At 33.4% G+C, this 21,502-nt stretch overlaps 1 protein-coding gene across 2 annotated transcripts; it reads right to left on the minus strand.

The window, feature by feature from the left end:
* Positions 1-4,984: 4,984 nt before the first annotated feature.
* Positions 4,985-20,077, minus strand: LOC124367407 (probable 28S ribosomal protein S23, mitochondrial). 2 transcript variants are annotated; one of them, XM_046824203.1, is made up of 3 exons: positions 19,911-20,077; positions 12,428-12,589; positions 4,985-5,348 (listed from the first exon to the last, which is right to left on the minus strand). In XM_046824203.1, exons 1-3 carry the CDS (start codon positions 19,952-19,954, stop codon positions 5,042-5,044), a joined length of 513 nt encoding a protein of 170 aa, XP_046680159.1. In that variant the 5' UTR covers positions 19,955-20,077; the 3' UTR covers positions 4,985-5,041. The 2 variants fall into 2 exon arrangements, with proteins under 2 accessions (XP_046680159.1, XP_046680157.1); XM_046824201.1 differs by lacking the exon at positions 19,911-20,077 and adding an exon at positions 19,472-19,671.
* Positions 20,078-21,502: the final 1,425 nt, after the last annotated feature.

A 21,502-nucleotide genomic window follows, 5' to 3' on the forward strand; every position in this document is an offset into this window, starting at 1 on the left:
TCAGTAATACTGAATTATTGTTCGAAATAATAATCGTTTACTAAAAAAATAATTGGAAAAATTAAAAATTTGGTGGGGGGTCCAATACAACCCCCCTCTTGGAACACCTCGCTGGCTACGTCCATGTTAAACGGGGGAATGAGGGGGATAGAACCACCCCTTAAATATTATAAAATATGCATAGACAGCAATCCGACTTGTGTGAAATAAAGCACTTCAATATTTTCAGTAAAGCTGAAAACAAATCTAAAGCATCTTGGCATATTGTTAGAAATAAATACAGTAGATATTGATAAATGTAAAATAAATAATGATTTTTTTTCTTTTCTTAGGGCAAGAAGCTTATAAATTGCACTTAGTCATGTAAGAACCTTAGCACTGCTTCCGGAGTGACAGAATATTCAGGATGGGTAAGGTTAGGGGGTAGGGGCCGCCTCCTATCGAGATTCATGAGGAAAGAATTAGGGCACTAATCTCAGTCATGTCTCCCCGGAAGAAGGTGAGGCCACCTCTGAACCAGTCTCTCCGGTTAAAGCAGGCAGAGGTGGCACAACCTTGTTAAGGCTAGCAAAAACCTCTGATACTTAGGGAACAAACCCACCAACTCCAACAGTCATCTCTCGCAGTAGACAAGACCTATCGAATTACCCTTGCACCCCAGAATCTCGACATTTGTAGTTAGTGTGCCGCTCCTGGACATCCATAAGGTTGCCTAGATTTAAGTGACAAATCGGGTTTTGCTGTGCCCAGTGGTAGGTTCAACTGGGAGGTATAAACCAGCCAGAAGTGATCCCTGCTGGGTGAAATAGTGACATAGTTTTAAGTCTAAATAATATGTGAATGAAGATGTCTGAACACAATATTTTTAAGCACTAATTCTGTTGTAAAATCTGTTTAACAACTGGGAATTAACCTTGACACTAAGCTTACATGGGAAGCACATTCTGCTAAAAAAAAAACAAATTCTGTACTAGCTCTAGTTAAGTTATTAAGGATATAACCTATCTATTTCACTTTCTTTCATTCTCACATCTAGTGTGGTACTCTGCTCTGGGAAAGTTCTAATGGTGCTAAGGAAGGTTTCTTTCTACTCCATAGAGAAAATGCTATCCTGTAGTATTAGTAGCTTACAAGTTTAGGATTTTACTTGTTCTGTTGCTAAATATTAATATTTAACTGTTTATTAGTAACTGTTTAGTTGTCTTTTAATATTTATAGTTACCTTAGTTTTTATTTATGGTTAGGTCTATGATGAGGAACCCTTCAGTTTTGAAAGGCCTCGCACGAAAAATAAATAAATTGGAAATGATATGTATTAATTACATTTATTAATATTTTTACGTCTATGATACATAATTTATACTTTCTTAGTAAAAGAAAAATTCCTCTTGATTCCAGACCACGTTAATAAAATAATATTATTCTTAAAAATGAAAACTTTAGTAGGTTGGAATGAAATTCTTATTAATATTATTAAAAAATCTGTTCAGACAATAACAAAAGCACTTAATTTAATTATAAGTCTAAAGTTTTTAAACTGACCTTTTCCTGGATAATTAAACTACTCTCAAGTTATTCCGCTTTTAAAAAGGGGACAAAATCAGATATAAATAACTACCGCCCGGTATCAATCCTTCTAATTTCTCTAAGATATTTGAAAATGCAATTAATTTCTGACTAATTAAATATTTTATTTATTTATTTATTTATTTATTCAATTACATTGTTTACACAGTTTGGCCTCGCCAAGTTACATAAAAAAACTTGTCGGCGAGGTCCAGCGATATTTCCTTACTTCTACTGCTCCACTTCTACTGGCAATAATGTCTTTAATAAGTTGTATCGCTTAAATCAATTTAATAAATTAAACTACTAATGACGATTTATTTGCGGTTTAGGGCAGGCATCATGTTTCTATTTATATTTGGCAATTGTATGAATATGGTTTGAACTTAATATAACAATAACAATAACAATAAAATAATATAACGATTACATAACGAAAAACAATATAAATTTCAATAACATGGTTAGATATCTGAAAACGATTTTTCTAATAATATAACAATATATTCTTCTAGGAGTTCAGTGGTGTGTAATACGTGCATACCTGTCTGAATTTGTTCCTCTTTGTCTGTCTCCAGTTTGTGTGCAGTAGTGTCGTCTGGTCGAAACAGTTTCTGCTAATCGTGGTTAGGTTATGTTTTGTTTTTGGGTTATGTTTATGTTATGTTTGCTCACTGAGTAAAGTGGGTTTAGTGGCTTTTTCGTAGTCGGTGAATAAAGTAGTGTGAATAAACAACAGTCTAGTACAGTGAGAGTGAATCTGAGTAATGAAAATAGTTTTGAGTGTTGTGCAGTGTAGTGGAATGTCAGTGCAGGCTAGTGGGGATTGGGCCAGGCTAGGCCTATTTCTAAGACATCTACAAATGGCAAGTTTTGTCTTTATACTTGATATAGAGGTCTAGCTGTATTTAACCAAATGTAGGCTGCCGATTTAAACTTCTTTAGATTTGGTAAATTTTCTATTTCACTAGGCAGTTGATTAAATAGATTCGGTACTATATATTCTGGTAGCCTGCGCCCATAGTCTGTCCTTGGGGTGTGTATTTTGTACTTAGCCAAATGCCTAGTATTATAGCTTCTGTCCAGGGTTTCCTTAAATTGTTTGTTTTCATAATATATCTGTAAAATTTTAAATATATACAATCCTTTAGGTGTTAGTTGTCCCTTTAAAATTAACAATCTTATAATCAACGGTTTGGATTCAGGGAGAGTCTTGGTATTAGGTAAGCATTAACTCTCTCTTTGTGAAAAAGTGGCTGAGGACTTTGGACATCAAAGATCACTTCTGGAATGATCTGTGACTGTCCAGAATTGTTGCTATATAAATTACTTTAATTTTGATCATAAATTTTACTGTATCTACATTATTAAAAGAATTTCTTGGTTTTGGTATGATGATTTAGGTACTTAAATCTGTTGTTATATATACATATCTGGTATCTGGAACTTATTCTTATTCTTATAATTAAAAATCTCTTACACTAGATTGCGTTTTGTGGATTTGAAAGCACACAATTATATGACTCCGCCTCACAAGCTTCCAAAGTTCCAATATCTTATGAGTGTATTTTTACAATATCTTCAGAGCAACGAGCAGTTCTTGTTAATCTAATAACTAACTTAAAATAAGCTGATTTATTTTAACATGTGTACTTGACAATACTTGACTGATTTTACAGTAGTACAAACCTCAATGTTAACTCGTAGTTCCAATGGGCAGCACGAAGTTGCTCGTAAAGTCCTCTGGTTCTTGGGTTTATATGTGTGTGAGTTTGATGCTTCATACGTAATATTGGTTGTATGGTATGACTTACTATCAAATGTTCGGCCAAGATAATAATTTTTTTAACTATACTAATTACAGGTAAAATAGAAACAGATTGATAGTTTGTAGCTTTCATCTTAAGTTTTGAGTATTTTAGGGATCTAGGGAAAACTTCTGTTTGAACAAAATATTCATTTAAGGGTTTAAAAATACCGGGTGTTTATAAATGAAATCGGAGTCTTCAAGTTTTGCAATATTCATAATATAAAACTTAAAATTATAATTAATACATTCCTTCATGAATCCCCAAATATAGAAATCACATGGTGTCAGTTTGGGCGACCGTGGAGGCCATGCGAAACAAGCACTGACCTATTGCGGCCAATCCAGCAGTCGGGTACAGTGACATTCAACCACTCGCTTACTGAGTTATGCCAGTGAGGCGGTGCACCATCTTGTTTAAAGTTCTGTGGTTTATTTTCTTCCAATTGAGGAAATAGCTACAGTTCTAGAGCATTAAGATAAGAAATACCAGTTATACAAAACATTCAATTTAGGGGAGTCTTGCTGCAGTTATACCATCTTTTGAGGGTTTTCTGAGCCTCAGATACGCACATTTTGGGTGTTCACAGTCTACTGAGATGAAATGTTGACTTATGAAACTATATCTAACACCTGATCTTACCTTGTTAGTTACTTATGATCTTATATGTTGTTGAAAACTATATGATCCAGAAAATCTTCATTGTGCAACATTTCGTTTGCAAAATTCAACACTCTCTTCACTAACCGTTGATCTGCCTGTAGCAAAAGCACCCAGTATCCCTAAACTGATGATACCATATATCACTTAAGGAGGATCACAACCGAACTTGATATGAAACTCACGTAACACAGTTACTACAGATTCAGTCTGCAAGCTGCAGAACACAAAAAGCCTTCTTTTCATGAGTCACCATTTTTGTTACTAGTGCTTTCTAACGGATGATGGAGGAAACATTGCATTGTCCATATGCGCACAGGTTACAAAGAACTAAACTGTTTGAATTCTTCTCTGATTTGATGTACAAATTAAAATTTTAAGTTATATGAGAAAAAACTACGAAATGTTAAAACCCTGATATTTCTTTATAAACACCTAGTATATCTCGAGTATTCTATAATCAGCCACATTGAAATCCCATCAATATCTGTTGATATTATTGAATTTAAGCTTTGAATATTTGATAACAATACTGATGGTGTCACTGGTATTAGTAACATTGATGAAACTGGGTTAGTGTTGGTCATATTAATTTTATAATTGGACGACTTTTTCCAGTGATATCAATAACAAACTTATAGAAAGCATTTGCTGCAGATATTGGCTCATTAAGTTCAATTCTATCAACTTTATAACAAATAGATGAAGAATTTGAACATTTTTCTCATTATTTATTATATCCAGCTGCTTTTGCTACTCTGTTCACTTTACTGTATATATATATATATATATATATATATATATATATATATATATATATATATATATATATTTGTTGGATACACAAAGTATCTAACAAATATATGTCCACAAAGTAATGATTTTGTTCATTAGAAAGCTTGAATGGATAATAACTTTGTAGGATTTTTTTAAAGAAGTGAACATTAATCTTAACAACACAAAACAACTTTATTTACAAAAAGAAATATTTTGCACGAGAATACTCACTACTTATCACTTAAAATTTCTTTTACGCTTAAATTAATCGGTGGTTCACTTTGGTTCTTCTTTTCAAGCGCTTCTTTGAACGTTGAAGCAATACTAGGACCTTCACTTCGGGAACTAAAGGTTGGTTTGGTCAACTCTTCAGTTTTAATTATGAGGAATGCTTCTTGATAAGCCTCTTCCAGATCCAAGCATTTCTTTTTCTGAATGTCTATGCAGAGATTTATCATTTTCTGCGTAACTGTTGCGTACTTTGTATCCGTCATGTTCACTGAGGGAAGACTTCTCCCCATGTCTTTGTGGAATTTCCTGCGGACAAATTAGTTAATTATTGACCCTTCAACTTGCACCACTGTAGGTTTGACTGGAAGGTGTAAATCAGCCAGAAGTGATCTCTCCTGGTGTACTGCCATGTTAAAAAATCTGAAATTACAGAATAGGCACCGTAAATATATCCCAACTGGATTCTATCTAAAGACTGCCACTGAAAATTTGCAGAGCATGGTCTTGTTAAAATAGACTACAGATGCACACTTGCTGTATTGTCCTCTTATCATTCAATCAATAACATGTTTTAATAAACAGAACACATCTTACTAGCCTAGAGTGTCTTTTGTAGCTGTGGATCGCTTGTTCTGGGCGTTTGATGAATAGTAACATCACACCATAGTTGTTAAAAATGGTTGTTTTCAATTTTAGTTCTAGCTTTTTAATACAGATTGCACATGCTTTAATCGTCAACGAAAAGCTGACATATAATTTATATTTAAAATTAGAAATAAATTGACCTTTATTACATTTGCCTTGGTATTACCATAATGGGAAAATGTTCAGTACCAAACATGTGCATCATTTGGTTCAAAAATGTAATAGTAATTTGGTTCAAATGTAATTTTATGCTATATTTGAAAAACAATTAGTGGTACGTACATCAAATTTTTTCAATGTAACTTAATAAAAGTATTTTCGTGGTCTATGGTGACCATCACTCTAATTAATATACATCTACATGTAATATTGTGATTTTATCTAACAGTCTGTGGGAATGGACATCGGTAGCAAACATGTTAATTAGCGTTTTTTCTTGAATTAAATTACATTGAAGCAATAGCATTGTAATCAATGTTCTGGTTTAAATCTATTTTCTAAGATTCCTAAAGGCAATGGTAATTGAAGACAGGCTCATCTCCTGAAAGCTCATGGTTCCAAACACAGATGTAAATAATAATTCCTTATTTCTTATAACTATAAAAGTATCCAAGCGTTTATCGATCCAGAGAAATCTTTAATCTCTGTTTGAAGTTTGTTTTTGACAATTGATCTCTTCTTCAGGTGAACAACTAACCCAATATATAACTACAATCTACATTATAATAAATAAATCATACCAGAGCATTGAAACACACATAAGTCAGGAATCACAATGACTATGTTATGTGTCAACTCCACGCACACTAATTCTAAAACATGCACTTAACAAAAACAAAACACAACACTAATTATTACACAGAGTAGCAGAATACAGGTCACAATAGGTCTGCACTCACTGGCCAACCACATAGAACTGATCAGAGACGAATAGTAAATGGCAATTGTCCTTGGCAGAAACATGATAGCGGCAAGAAAGAGGGGAACAGGAGTGGGCATTCTTGATTATTGATTCACACATAACACTCATGGGCAGTCTCGTATAGACCAAACCAATAAATGGAATACAGTGTTATTCACCTGATGATCTCAAAACACAGTGTAACTGATTTTTTGTAACACTGAATTATGGAAAATGTATGGAAAAATCCTGTTTCCTTCACTTATATCTCTAGATATAAACCTTAGTTTCTTGAGATTTATCCAAGGTATTTGTATATACCATTGCCAAAATGAGCTCGACACAACATTCACAACTTCAGCACTGTATGACATAAGCCTATATTAAAAATGCTTGAAGAGGCAATGGTTTTTGAGATACCAAAATCTAAGTTTCTGAAGTGTAACATTCGTGGATCTGAGACAAGGTTCTATTTACAGTGTTCCCTTGTAATTCTTATATTTCCAAAAGAAAAATGTATTTATTTAAATACTTTAACTCGCATTATTAAAATTTATTGGTTATTCATATTGATTGAAGCAATTTTCAGTTATTGATCTTGGTATCAAATGTTGTCAAATTTTAAACTGAAAGGACAAAGTTTCTTATTTTATAAAACCGCCAAGGTTTCCTTTAGAGAAAAAAAAAAAATTATGGTTGCCTGTAAAGTCGGTTTTACGGGCGAAGATTTTACGTGACAACGTCTTTTTCTCGGTAGAATATTTATTGATATGAATATTATTAAATTGCACAATAGGAACAGGGAATTGAATGAAAATAAGAATTGCACAAATTTTAACTATAGAAATATATTTTGTTTACTAAAACATTGTACATAATTTGAAATTAATTAAAATTTGTTATTGTAAATGGTAAAGTTGAATAAAACATTTACTAAAATTGGAATTTGAAATTCTTGCTAAACACAGTTAAATTCTAACTCCGCGCGTGGTGATTGGTCGGTTTAGTTCGTTTGTTTGATCGCACTGTTATGACGGGTTAGAGGTTATAATTTGTTATTTTAAATGTTTGACTAGCAATACGCGCTGTTTCTTCTCAATCGACTGAATTACGATTGATTGCAGAGTGATTTAAACTAATAATTTACTTAACACTATCAACATTTGTCAATAGTATGACATAACCTATAAACTCAGTTTCTCAACTTTTGTGTCAATCTAACAATTAATCAATCAATCATAGTTTACGATAATGAAATATCAGTGTACAATTATTTACCTTTATTGTTGTAGTTGTTGTAAATGACGAATCTAAGCACTCCACATTTTCACGAATAAACATAGTTATCTGCTTTATCCCGTGCGGCGGACCCACAGTTATCTGCTTTATCCCGTGCGGATCCCGTGCGGCGGACCCACTGGACGGGCATCGTAACGTTACCGGGCGTTACACTTTTTCATGAGTGACTCCGAGCCGCAACCTAATTTAAGACGTTGTCACGTCAAAAAATTTGATATACCTAGTGAAATGTACACAAGATTTTCTTTTTTGTTCAGCCACTTCTATGAAACTGACATGTTTTGTTTATTACAAGCACTTCTATTATAGTTGCTAATAGAAAATGACATAGACATAAGGGTAACATATGTTGAAAAATATAGTGCTTGAAGTTCCTATGAACAATAATGTACTTTGGAAATACTGATAAGAGGCATGTTTTTAAGCACCGTTTTGATATATACAAATATTTAGTAATCTTTTGTAACAATTTTATTTTGATAAGAAATCCCACACTCTCATCTACTTTTCTACATAGTTTCTATTAATATTAAGGCACTTCTAATATCTAAAAACAACCTTTTGTATACTGTCATTATATAAGATTGCCGCCAATTTAACAATAACTGTACGTGATCGTTTAGACGCTATTGTTGTCGCTCAATATCGAACACCTTCAAAATCTTGTGATGAAAAAACAAATGGTAACAAAATGGGTGCTGAATTGGGGCTGTTAATGAGATTATCAAAATGCTGTGATGAGATCTTGAGTTTGTTTTGTCACATGTGGAAGGACATTGTAATACAGGAAAACATGTTCTCAGTAGAGACGACTTCTTCAAACTAAAGGAAACTGTTCTAATAACAAAGAAATTGTGAAATGTTCATTTTTGTTTGATTGTTAACTTTCTGCACCAATTAATAGGTGATCATTGGACATCTTTTAAAATTCTTTTACCATTTGAATGCCATTCCATCACTCGTAATTTTTGTCCATACACTTCACAACTCTGTCAGTGAATTTCAATTGCTTTCACACTTTCACCACTACGAAAACAAAAAGCAGCATGTACTTCATAGCTGTAGGATAGATACGGGCATTTTATATATACATCTATATATATAAAAATGAATGTTTGTATGTTTGTCCTTTATGGAATCGTGAACTATTGGACCGATCATGATGCAAATTTGTACGTATATGTATTTTTCCACGGAGAAGGTTTATAAGCTATGCCCATCCCTTTCCCGATTCAGGATTCCGCCCCACTGGTTACACAAATACCCATAAGAAATGCATTGCAGCAAACATATGTTAACGTCTTTTCAAATTTTTAATCAGCTGTTCTTTGTAAACATATATTACACTTATAGTTTTAAAGCATAGAGTAAGCTTAAGAGAAACGACAAATTTTGTTTAAACTGTTTTTGCAATCACTGTTAAACATAGACTTTACTATCCAGATAATACAATTCAAATTTGACGTAAAAATTCACCTTTAACTGCAATATTTATTTAATATAAACCATGCTCATGCTTGATCAGAAGAGTAATGCAGATATCATAATTACTATCTTACGTTGGCTACAAATATAAAGAATGTTATAAAATCAACCTTAGTTGTTTTTTTTGACAGAAGTATGGTTCTCAAAACTCCGTGTGTACATATTCTCTCGATCGAGACAACAAAGCAAGCTCAATCGTGGCACCGGAGATATAACTAATTTAATCTAAAATTTATTATAGTAAAAAAAAAAAATTTACTAAGTAATATAAGGACTTCGGTTCTTAAGATTTGCGTGCGAAGCCGTGGGTAACAGCTAGATAGAGGCAGGAATATGGTACATACCTTCATAATACGCCCAAGAGGCTCACGATGGAACGACTATCAATTATCTCAGCAATGTTTAGAATGTGATAGAAAAAGAATAAGTGAATATAGTGTACTGTTTTCAACGGGAAATTGCGTGCGAAGCCGCGGGCAACTTTTGCAAAAAAATTATTGAAATGCGCAGCAAAGCGCGCCGGGCCCGCTAGTTAACAGATAAAAAACAATTGATTTTTGCAGTAATTGTGTCTATGGCTTGCTAATAAATGAAGGTAGACAGAGTGTAAGTGCGGGACTCTGACCATAGCGCTGCAGTGAGGGAATTCCAAAACGGCACTTACTTAAAAAAACACACCTTGTAGATAGTATATAGAAAATCTAATTAAGAAGAGCACAATGTTTGCTATGATTTATAAAGCAAGAATTAATTGTTCTCAAATTCATTTTTAATGTCATTCCTGAACAAGAATAAACATATTCTTTAGAAAATCTTGATAGTATAATGGGATCTCTCTTAGGACAAGAAGCTTAGAAATTGCACCTAGTCCTATAAGGACCTTTGCACTGCTTCTGTGGTGACAGAATATTCTGGATTGTTAAGATTGGAGATAAGGGCTGCCTCCTGTCAAGATCAATGAGGAAATATTTAGGACACTTATCTCAAGTCATGTCCCCTTGAAAGAAGGGAAAGCCAGCTCTGAACCAGCCTCTCCAGTCAAAGCAGGCAGGGCGTGGCACACCCTTATGTGTAGGCTGGCAGAACCTTTTAGGGAAACTCTTACGGAACGAATCCCACCAACTCTAACAGTGATCTACCGCAGTAGACTAGACCTATCGAATTACCCTTGCACACCAGAATCTCAACATTTGCAGTTAGTGGTGTGCCGCTGCTGGACATCCATAAGATTGCTCAGATTTGTGACACATCGGTTTTTGCTGTGCCCAGTGTGGGTTCAACTGGTAGGTATAAACTAACCAGAAGTGAAACCTCCTGGGTAATCATTGGACTGTTAACATATTTATTAGATAGGGCCACCAGTGTGTTAACTATCATGCTATGACGAGTGTAAACCACCAGAAATAGCGGTACCACAGTGATGCTGTGACGAGACGTTCTCGCCATGAAACTTACTACATAGTTGTACTATCGTCTGCTAGATAGCAGCACTGAACAGGTTGTGAACGGTTTCTAATCTTATCCATCATATTATTGATTTATTTATTGTTTGTGGGTGGTAAAACTGTGTACATTAATACTTTTTATTTTATTTTAGTATGCCATTGTTCTGATAATTGTGGGAAGGACACTAAAAAATGTAGTTCAGTACCTAAATTAGTCAGTGTAGTGTTAAATGACATACTCTCATATCAACAAAGATAGATATTGTTCGCCTAGGTAATTGTAACTGATAAAACATTTGTATAAGGTGAAGTACTATATTTTACATGAACCTCTCATATATTATTTATATAATACTTCTATTATTCAGATTTTTTGTTTTTACACCTAATTTGAAAAGCTTAACACTGTATTTTTATGGAGATTCATAACTATACCCCCGATAGAACTAAATCTATTGCAATTTGTTTGTAAAACCAGCCCACCAATGAACAATTCCTAGACATTAAAATACTTTTCAAAATTATGTCAATAGGTTAATTTTTATGATTTGTTTACTAGATACTGATGTATTGTTGCAGGCCTAATCATAAGAGGTTGGAGTACGCCACACGGTGTGTTGTGTAACAAACTTCCCTGAGGTTGGAGTACGCCACACGGTGTGTTGTGTAACAAACTTCCCTGAGGTTGGAGTACGCCACACGGTGTGTTGTGTAACAAACTTCCCTGAGGTTGGAGTACGCCACACGGTGTGTTGTGTAACAAACTTCCCTGAGGTTGCTTGCAAACTTTCAAATCTATATCTCATTTTGTTCTCGAGATGTCCTGTGGACAGATAGAAAGACGGACAATCAAAAGAGAATTTTACATTCTCTCCAACAGACAAAACGAGAAACTGAGTCAGCCTACTGAGTCATAGTCTTTAATGACACTCGGCCAGATTCTATAGTTGGACATGCACTATTATAGGACGCATTCACGTCTATGATTCACGCTAAATTTAAAGTCAATAGATGAAATTTGTCTCGAGATATCTTGCCACTTAATATATTACCATTTTTATTCTATAAATTAGGTTTCACAGCTGTGTTCAAATACTAAAAGTTTCGGTGAGCTAAGAAAGGTACTAAAAGGCAAGAGTGTGCTGAAATACTATCACAGTTTTAACATTGTTCTATAAGTAAAAGTCATATGTTGAAATCTCAAACGGATTCAGATTACTCATAAATTTATTTATTCTGCATTTTTCCATTGTAATCATGGTTACCCATAAGACCAATGTAAAAATATTCACAAACGCTCAGCCAAATCCCATGGAGTGACATGCACCACCACTGAAATTAATGTTGCTAATATATAAAAGAAGTTTCATGCAAACTTTTATGTCTATTGATCAGTTAATTTTTGAAATATTGTCAGGACGGACAGACAGAAATTAAAATTTTCCAGCTCTATGAATAAAAGGCTTCGCTTACAGCTTACATTCTTTCTTATTTTGCTCAAATTGTTTACATTTTTAGTGTTACATAGAAAATACATTCATACGTAGAGGAGATGTGTTGAAAATACACAGGTAAACTTATACAAGTAATTATTTGAATATAATACTTACGCTCTGATTATATCTTCTCTGTATAAGATCTGCTTGATAGGAATTTCAGGAACAGAACGTTCAAACCTAGGAGGAACAGCGGGAGGAAATGCTCTGTAGACATCATACCAGAGTGGTCGATCATTCATACTCATTGATCCTGTTCTTATTAAGTTGGAGACTCTAGACAGATAAAAGGACCGGGTTAAAAATTTTAGTTGAAAACTTGGTACTGCTGATTAACGGAAGTCACTCATTCAGAGCATGAAAGGTGAATTTATTGTAATAATGTATTTTCTTATAATGTATCACTTTAAGATAGTTATCAAAATCGGGAATGTTATGTTACACCTGTGTCACGGATCAACTTGATCCAGGTGAAGGTCATTGGCATACGCTGTGGTAGTGCACATACGCAATCTTGTAATCTAGCTCACTAAAGCATTCACAACCAGACCTTCTAGAATTTATATATTTTACTGATCTCGTTACTATCTTGAGAGGTGTTTTTAGTTTGTTGCCATCAGCCGAAGGTGCTGCCGCAGCCACACTGATGGCTGATGGCAATATTCTCAGCCCGTTCAACTACTAGATTCTCTTACGAGGTTTTTATACATTTTTCAGGCTTTCCAAAACTGATAACACCACAACATGCTCTGAATGCTGGCCTCCGTTTAATCAGAAAGCAAGAAAATTTATGTTTCGTAATACTCTCTGCCAGTTGCAGCCCATTCATACACACTATAAAAAAATGGAAATGAAATGAAAAATGACTATTTTGAGGTGGAGTCAGGGTTGTTTTAGCCTTCTATTCCAGTGAATACCGAGTGATTATACACCCTTGTATAAAACAAACTATAAACAACTACAAACAAATTAAAGAACATAATAAACAAATTGAACTGAATATGAGCATTATTTATTACATAACATTAATATAAAACAAATAATATATTAAAATTTAAACATATTGTTATATTCTATAATGGGGTAATAGTAGGTTACTTAAATACAAACTTTCCAAAAAAGAATGCATGACTAAAAGTAAATTGCAGAGATCCAAATTCACCACTCTTAAGTAATAGAAAAGAAGCAATGTCGGCAAGAAGGAGGCCCCCATGTCCCTACTACTTTTATTGGGCTATACATATTACAAATATTAACAGTTAAAGATGACACAAACGCTTACGTGATCTGAGCTTGATTTAGGTTCTAGAATGCGGAAATGTTGGACGATCTGGGACGTGATCAGAGGTCAGGAGAGTACCGATCGGATATGCCCATGGCTATCAGTGTGAGCTTTGGTGGTACCTTTGGTGCCAAAGAAAAAAGAAACACTTCTGGTGAAAATAGAAAAGCATCCCTCGAGATAGTACCCAAATTCAAGCTCAGATCACATAGCTTAATTATAACTTTGGCACTACTAGTAACATATAACCTAATCTAAACCTACTCATAAATATTTTTAAAGATAGTGTTAACCTACTAGGCATAACCTTAGATAGTAAGTTAGTTTGGCATGATCATGTACATATTTTAAGTAGTAAGTTATCTAGAGTAATATATCTCTTGAGAAAACTAAAGGACTGCGTCTCCATTGAATATGTTAAGACAGTATATTTTGCATTTTTTCAAAGCCTAATTCAGTATGGGCTCAGTCTATGGGGAGGCAGTTTTGGTGTATAGAGTGTTTTAATACTTCAAAAGAAAGCTCTTAGAACAATATGCAAAGTTAACTCAAGTACTAGCTGTAGACTATTGTTTAAATCCCAGAATATCATGACTGTGGTTAATCTGTATATTTTTAATGTTATTATGAATATTAAGGAAAATTATGAGCTTAATATTAAGAAGTGATGTCCATAGACATGACACTAGGAATAAAAGTCTTATTGATATTCCATACAAAAGGCTCACTAAATCTAAATCTAATCTGCATCACCAAGGTATTGTATTTTTTAATAAACTTCCAGGCTCAGCTCGGACCTTGAAGACAACAAAATTTAAAAACAAACCGACTGCTTTCCTTTTGGCAAACCCATTCTACAATTAAAGTGAGTTTCTTGCCTTATCTCAGAGTGACTTTAACCTTTACTTCTAATGCATGGAGTGCTTACTTTTAGTATTTATTAATCCTGCATGGTTTTTACGTAGCATTTGGTTTTTAGTTTTAGCCATGATTGAATCTTTTAGCCTCTACTGACTAAACCTATTATATGTATGCTACTTGTTAAACGGTTAATAAAGTTGTCTATTGTCTATTGTCCATATCACGTAACAAGAAGTAGCTAGGGACAGAGTGCCCTTCTTCTCCCAACATCACTTGGTTTTGGGATACAGAAAACAAGGATCAATCGTCATTATGACATGTAATGTGCACAGTAAATCAAATAAAGTCTGATCTTTCTAATAATATAGATTTTTTAGGTCTCCAGTATTAAAATTGATCCAAAAGTAGTGGCCTCCGGATAGTACTAAAGTAGCCTTTTATGATTAGGCCGATATTAAATTCCAGCCCTTATGATTAGTTAACTTGCGAGGGAGGAAAAGTTTGATATTAAAACAGCATACAGTTTTTTAATGAATGTTTTTATCACTAATTTATATCCTTATAAAAGGTATGAAACAAATGTTCAGGGTGCAATTTCTGTTGATAAAAATGCAGTACAAAAATTTACCTGACCAATATACTTTAAACCCAAACAACGACCATAGGGTACCTATATCTGAGTGAAGAATGCAATTTGTTTCCAGAATCAGAATCAGTATCATTTTATTGTCGTCCAACAATTACAAAATTGTATTGACAAAGTCAAATATGATATTAAAAATATCACTAAGTAGGCCTACAGAGCCTAAAATAAATACAATCTATATCTATGTTAAAAGTTTAAAATTGTAAGTCACTAAAATTAGCATTAAAAATCTCATCTACAGAATAAAATGTTTTTCTCTTGAGCCACTCTGCAACAACATTCTTAAACCTACCAACAGAAATTGATCTAGCACTTAATGGTAACTTATTGAATAGCCTAGCTCTGGTTATTGCATAGTTCTGTTGAGTTTTACTTAACCTAGCATATTGCACATCAATTGTGTTTTTAATTCTAGTGTTGTGTTCATGGTTAAAGCTTCTAAGATTAAAAGAGTCGAGATTTTCCTTAACAAAAACTAAACTGTGTAATATATATATATATATATATATATATATACATGGAAGCGTAAGTATACCCAGTACTTCAAAAATGGCCTACAGGACTCATTGTCACTAATTCCTACTATGCAGCGTATGGCTTTCTTTTGCCACTTAAACACAGTCTTGGCTCCACTAGAGTTGCCCCACAGTAAAACCCCATACAGAAGGTGTACATTAAAGAAAGCGTAATATGCACTAATGACAAGATTAAGACTTGTATACAATTTTAGTTTTTTTAGTAGAAATATTACTCTTGCCAATCTAATACATAAATGGTTTGTATGGATTCCCCAGCTAAGCTTTGAGTCTAAATTGATACCAAATAGTTTTACAGACTTACGTAAACTAAAGACAATTTCCTCGGTCTTGTTATTATTCACAGTTAATTTATTAGCAGAGAACCAGAGATAGGACCTTTCCCTCATATAGCCCATAACGACATCATTTAATTTTGAGTCTCTGTCTGATGATAACAGAGTAGTATCATCAGCATACAAGACAACCTTACCAGGGACAAATTTAGGGAGATCATTAATGAAGAAAGTAAACAAGAAGGGGCTCAAGACTGAGCCCTGGGGAACCCCGCTTGCCACCCTCTTAAGTCCTGATCTCTGGTCACCTACTTTGACAAGCTGAAGTCTATTGCTCAAATAAGACATAATCAAAGACAAAGCATTGTTCTCCAGACCATAATGTTTCAATTTTTGAATGAGTTCATCATGAGGTACAACGTCAAATGCCTTACTTAAATCCAATAACACAGCAGCTGTTTCTTCCTTATTTTCAAAGCTATTCAATACATAAGAGACAATATTTTCTACAGCTTTAACAGTTGACAGATTTTTCCTAAACCCATACTGAGATGAAGAAATCAAATTATTGTACTCAAAGTAATATTCCAATTGGTTTTTCACAATAGTCTCTATTAACTTTGATATAACGGGTACTAGGGCAATAGACCGGTAATTGTTTAAATTTATTTTGTCACCCTTCTTATGTATAAGTACTGTTATTGTTATTTTAAGGCACTGTGGATATATTCCATCAGTAAGCACCCAGTTTATCAGCTGTGTTAAAGGATAGATTATAGCATCTAATATTTCCTTTAATACAAAGTTGGAAAGTCCATAGACATCTTCTGATCTGGCATTACTTAACCTATACACAGAACTATATACATCTCTACTATTTACAACTGTCCACTTAAAACTAGATAGGCCAGGGGGTTTAATACCTGACGATTTCAACATATCAACAGAACTTGCTACATCTAAAATATCACAGTTATTTTTTTAACACATTAACAACATTAATAAAAAAGCTATTAAAATCATCAGCTGTTATTGGGATTTTTTCTTTGGCTTTGTTAGGCACACGACCTGTTTCAGCGTTTAATAACGCTGTTCCATCAAGAACATGCCTTAATAAGAAGTATGCCTATTATAAAGATGTGTAGCATAAGAAAAAAGTGAAGTAGCAAACAAAGTGTGCTTCTTTATGTGTAGTCATGAAGTTAGCACAATGGTTCACAAAGTTCTCTCAATAGTATTTGTGTGAGCTAAAATATTTAATTGGAAAACTTCTGGGGCACCTTGAATACCTTCTTCTTCATCTCAGACTAGCCAAGCTCGATAGATTGCATCAACATTGAATAAAACTAATATTTACAAACTTAAACTAATTTTAGATGGCGGCAGGTCGGTGTTTAAATGTGTCCCAGTCAAAATAAAAATATTTTCTACGGAGAAGAGTGAGTTAGACTTCAGCCGAGACTCAACCTCACACTTAACGCAGGAGCCTCTCACCCTTACTTCATTTGACAGGGCATTTTGTAGACAGTTAAAGCCTAGCAACTAAAATAGGAAAACAATCTTTATTTTTGCTCAGCCGACAGTACTGTATAGAGCATTTCAGCCTCCCACTGATGTTATAGGAGTGTATCAAACTTTTCATGAAAATCAGGTCCATTTCTCCTTAAAAAAAGCAAGCTGATAAGGATATACTGGCTAGATTCCCAGTTCCACTAATATAGGTCTACAATGGTCCCATAGTCCTGATGATGTAACAATAACATATATTTCATTGTGCCTCTCACCCTTTTACTTCATTTGACAGGGCATTTTGTAGACCGTCATAGCCTAGCAACTAAAATAGGAAAACAATCTTCATTTTTGCTCAGCTGACAATACTGTATATAGAGCGTTTCAGCCTCCCACTGATTTTATAGGAGTGTATCAAACTTTTCATGAAAATCAGGTCCAGTTTCTCCTTAAAAAAAGCAAGCTGATAAGGATATACTGGCTAGATTCCCAGTTCCACAAATATAGGTCTACAATGGTCCCATAGTCCTGATGATGTAACAATAACATATATTTCATTGTGCCTCTGACCATTTTACTTCATTTGACAGGGCATTTTGTAGACAGTTAAAGCCTAGCAACTAAAATAGGAAAACAATCTTTATTTTTGCTCAGCCGACAGTACTGTATAGAGCATTTCAGCCTCCCACTGATGTTATAGGAGTGTATCAAACTTTTCATGAAAATCAGGTCCAGTTTCTCCTTAAAAAAAGCAAGCTGATAAGGATATACTGGCTAGATTCCCAGTTCCACAAATATAGGTCTACAATGGTCCCATAGTCCTGATGATGTAACAATGCACAGGGGTTTATTCTAGAGAATCAGGGCCTTTTCACTTCCTGACATCTGGCCTCAATCCTACAGGCCTTGAGGCAGGTTGTATATGGATACTTACAGATAGTAAACTGTAATTAAATATAGTCTACACAGCATACGGGCAGAGTACGATAAGCGGACCTGGTTTTTATATCTAGTGCTTCCTCCGATAATCCTTTTTTATGTGACGGGTGTGAGAACACGTTACTTAGTTTCATGGTTTCAAGTGAAGATCAGGAACAGTTAAAACGTTTTTTGTACGAACAACGGCGTTTTGCAACGCACCAAAGTTTGCCCTCTAGAATTTGATATTTTACTGATAGGTACTATCTCGAGGGATGTTTTTCTTTCAAAGGTGCTGCCGAAGCCCGCGCTAATGGCAGGAGGCACTCGTCTCAACTCGATAACAACTAATTAATTTGTAGCTCAAAATTTAAGAAAACATTGTTCATTTGAATCAAAATTCTGCTCATTTCAGTATTATTTTTAATTTATGTTAACTTTCCAGGACCTAAATTATGTTTTTTTTTAATTTCACATACATCTCTAGATTATCGTAGTAAAATATGAAAAAGTTTGGGGTTGACCAAGTAATTGCTCAGAATTACCCATTAATCAAATGATAAAACTGAGACAGGTGATAGGAAAAATGACATTTATATAATTTAAAAAACGCAACAACAAAACAAACATCTTGAAACCGATAAAGATCAGTAAATCCTAATGTATAGTTTCCTAAAGTTAACTATTTTTTTATTTAAAAGAAGTACTTATAGAACAAACTATGTTTAGAATACAAAAATGCATGTCCAATTGGTGCAGATTATTTAGTTATTGTTCAAATTAATTACTATTGGTTGATTGTATCGATGGGTATAATTATTGAATATCGTTTGATAATACCAATAGAAAAAACCGGGTCCGCTTATCATACTCTACCCCAGCATACACTTAAGTCTACACAGCAGGAATGTTAAACGGCCTAATCTTGAGCAGATGTTACTTATACGGCTATCCTGTGTAAACCCTAAAAGCAATCCTACCGTGTAATGGTGTGTGTAGTTCTTTTTCTTATCTCAATATTGATTTTTATTTAGGCCGTGCATCAATTTTACGTAGCGGTAGGATTGCTTGATAAAAAAATACGTATATTTTACGTATAGTGTGTATAGTAAAATAAGGAACTAAACCTACTTTAGGTTGTTTTTTAGTAAATAAAAGTCTTGGAGATAGTAGACAATTTGTAAACTTTTTGGAAAGAATGAGTTTCTATGGCATTGTAGATATGAAGATAAGGTTAGTAAAACACCTTGTATCACACATGCACGCATTAACACCCGCACATACGCTTAAACACACGCATCATCACCTTAAGTAAGCACATAGGCAAGAAAATAAACAAACACGCTACACAGGCATGAAAATAAACCTTTACATAACCTAAAAAACAAAAATAAACATGCTACGTAAAATTTACGTATCGGTAGTAACAAAGATATATCAAAACACGGTAGGTTTCTATGGTTAATAGGCCTACTAATCACAATCCTCAACCGTACGTACTTTAACCTAAATATAAAATAATAACTTAAATTTACAAATGGGTACTAACTAACATAAAATAAATTATCACCTTGAGAATATGGTCCCTACTTTTTCCAACCGACTTTGTGCCATTTCTTTTACTACGCGTTTACAGTTTTCCGGCAATCGTATTAAAACAAAATTCAAAATATAAACTTAACCTCAACCTCAACTTACAACTTACAAACAAGAGATTAGGTCAGAGAAAGAGCAAAATTCCGAATAAACAAACAACATAGAGAATACCATAGCAAGTTGAGTGTAAACCAGTAATATTAGTTATACAAATTGTAGTTCTATACTTTATCAAATTTTATTTCAAAACTAATTAACTATTTTTTTGAATAGTTAAATTTTTACCTTTTTGTGAATTAAGTAGAAGAAATAGTTTTATTGAGATATAATATAGTAATTTTTATTACAGTTTTATTATATTTAGTTTATTGATACAAAGTTATAAATTTATTATAAATTAGCAATTAATGAATAGCTGCATTTCTATTCTATGGTGCAGTAAAGCTCTTTCAGTCTCCAGAAGTTAGATGTAAATACTACTTTTGCTTGGATTAGTTACACGTGTAACTTATTCAATCAAGGATAACACATAATCGTATTTAATTTATTTTGTGTACACACTATAGAGTGTATAGTTTATTTTGTGGACAACAGCTTAATTTGATCTGCCTATGTCGTCAGTAAAATCCTTGGTTATTGCGAGATAAAAATAAGATAATCAACGAGACTTTGACCGTAAATTACATCGCTTTCTTGATTTTTCAACGATTTTGTGTATGAAACAGTTAAGCTAAGATAAGATTATAGCCTTCGACATTAATTGATACAATACTTTATTGGTGGAAAAACTTCCAAGTAGCCAAAATCCTAGTTTACTCGTTATAAGAGCCATTTGCAGTACAAAATATCGGAATGTGTAATGAATGTGTATAGCATGAACTAAGAGTGCATCTTTACTTTATAATATATGTATCGTATCAGTGGTAGCTATTTGTAATCACAAATGATTTTAAAAATTTCCCATTAAGCAAATGTAACAGCATTAGTTAATTGCTTAAGTGCAAGTATATTATTTTTTTTAACTGTACCACTTTAGCTGGTTGTCAATGATTTACTCTAATGTATTTAAATCTTTCGTAACCTGTAAGATTTGGAATTCTTCCTACGAATATCCACATATTATTTAAAACTACATAGAAGCTGTTATGTATTTTTATTATACAAGCTATAGGAAGTAGTATTTAATACTCTTAGTACCGTGTGTGTAACTGATGGTACTGAATAGTCGTAAGAAAGCGGATAAAAAATATGAAATGAAAATTCGTTTATTTAAACAGGCAAAGTTAGGGCCTCATGGCCCTTTCTTACACTTAACCTGTCTGAACAACAATTATTAACAAATATTAACCAAATTAATATTAACACTAATCTACTTTACTAAATACATTAAATTAAACATTAATCTAAACACTAAAAAATTATAAATATGATACTTCTAAAAAAATAAGTAAAAATATAATTATACAATCATAACACAAAATAATATTACAACTTCCATTTTTAATAAGAACCAAAAACTATAATTAATACCTAATAACAATAATTTATAAATATATAATAAGAATA

Source organism: Homalodisca vitripennis, chromosome 8, assembly GCF_021130785.1.
Source record: "Homalodisca vitripennis isolate AUS2020 chromosome 8, UT_GWSS_2.1, whole genome shotgun sequence".
Lineage (NCBI taxonomy): Eukaryota > Metazoa > Arthropoda > Insecta > Hemiptera > Cicadellidae > Homalodisca > Homalodisca vitripennis.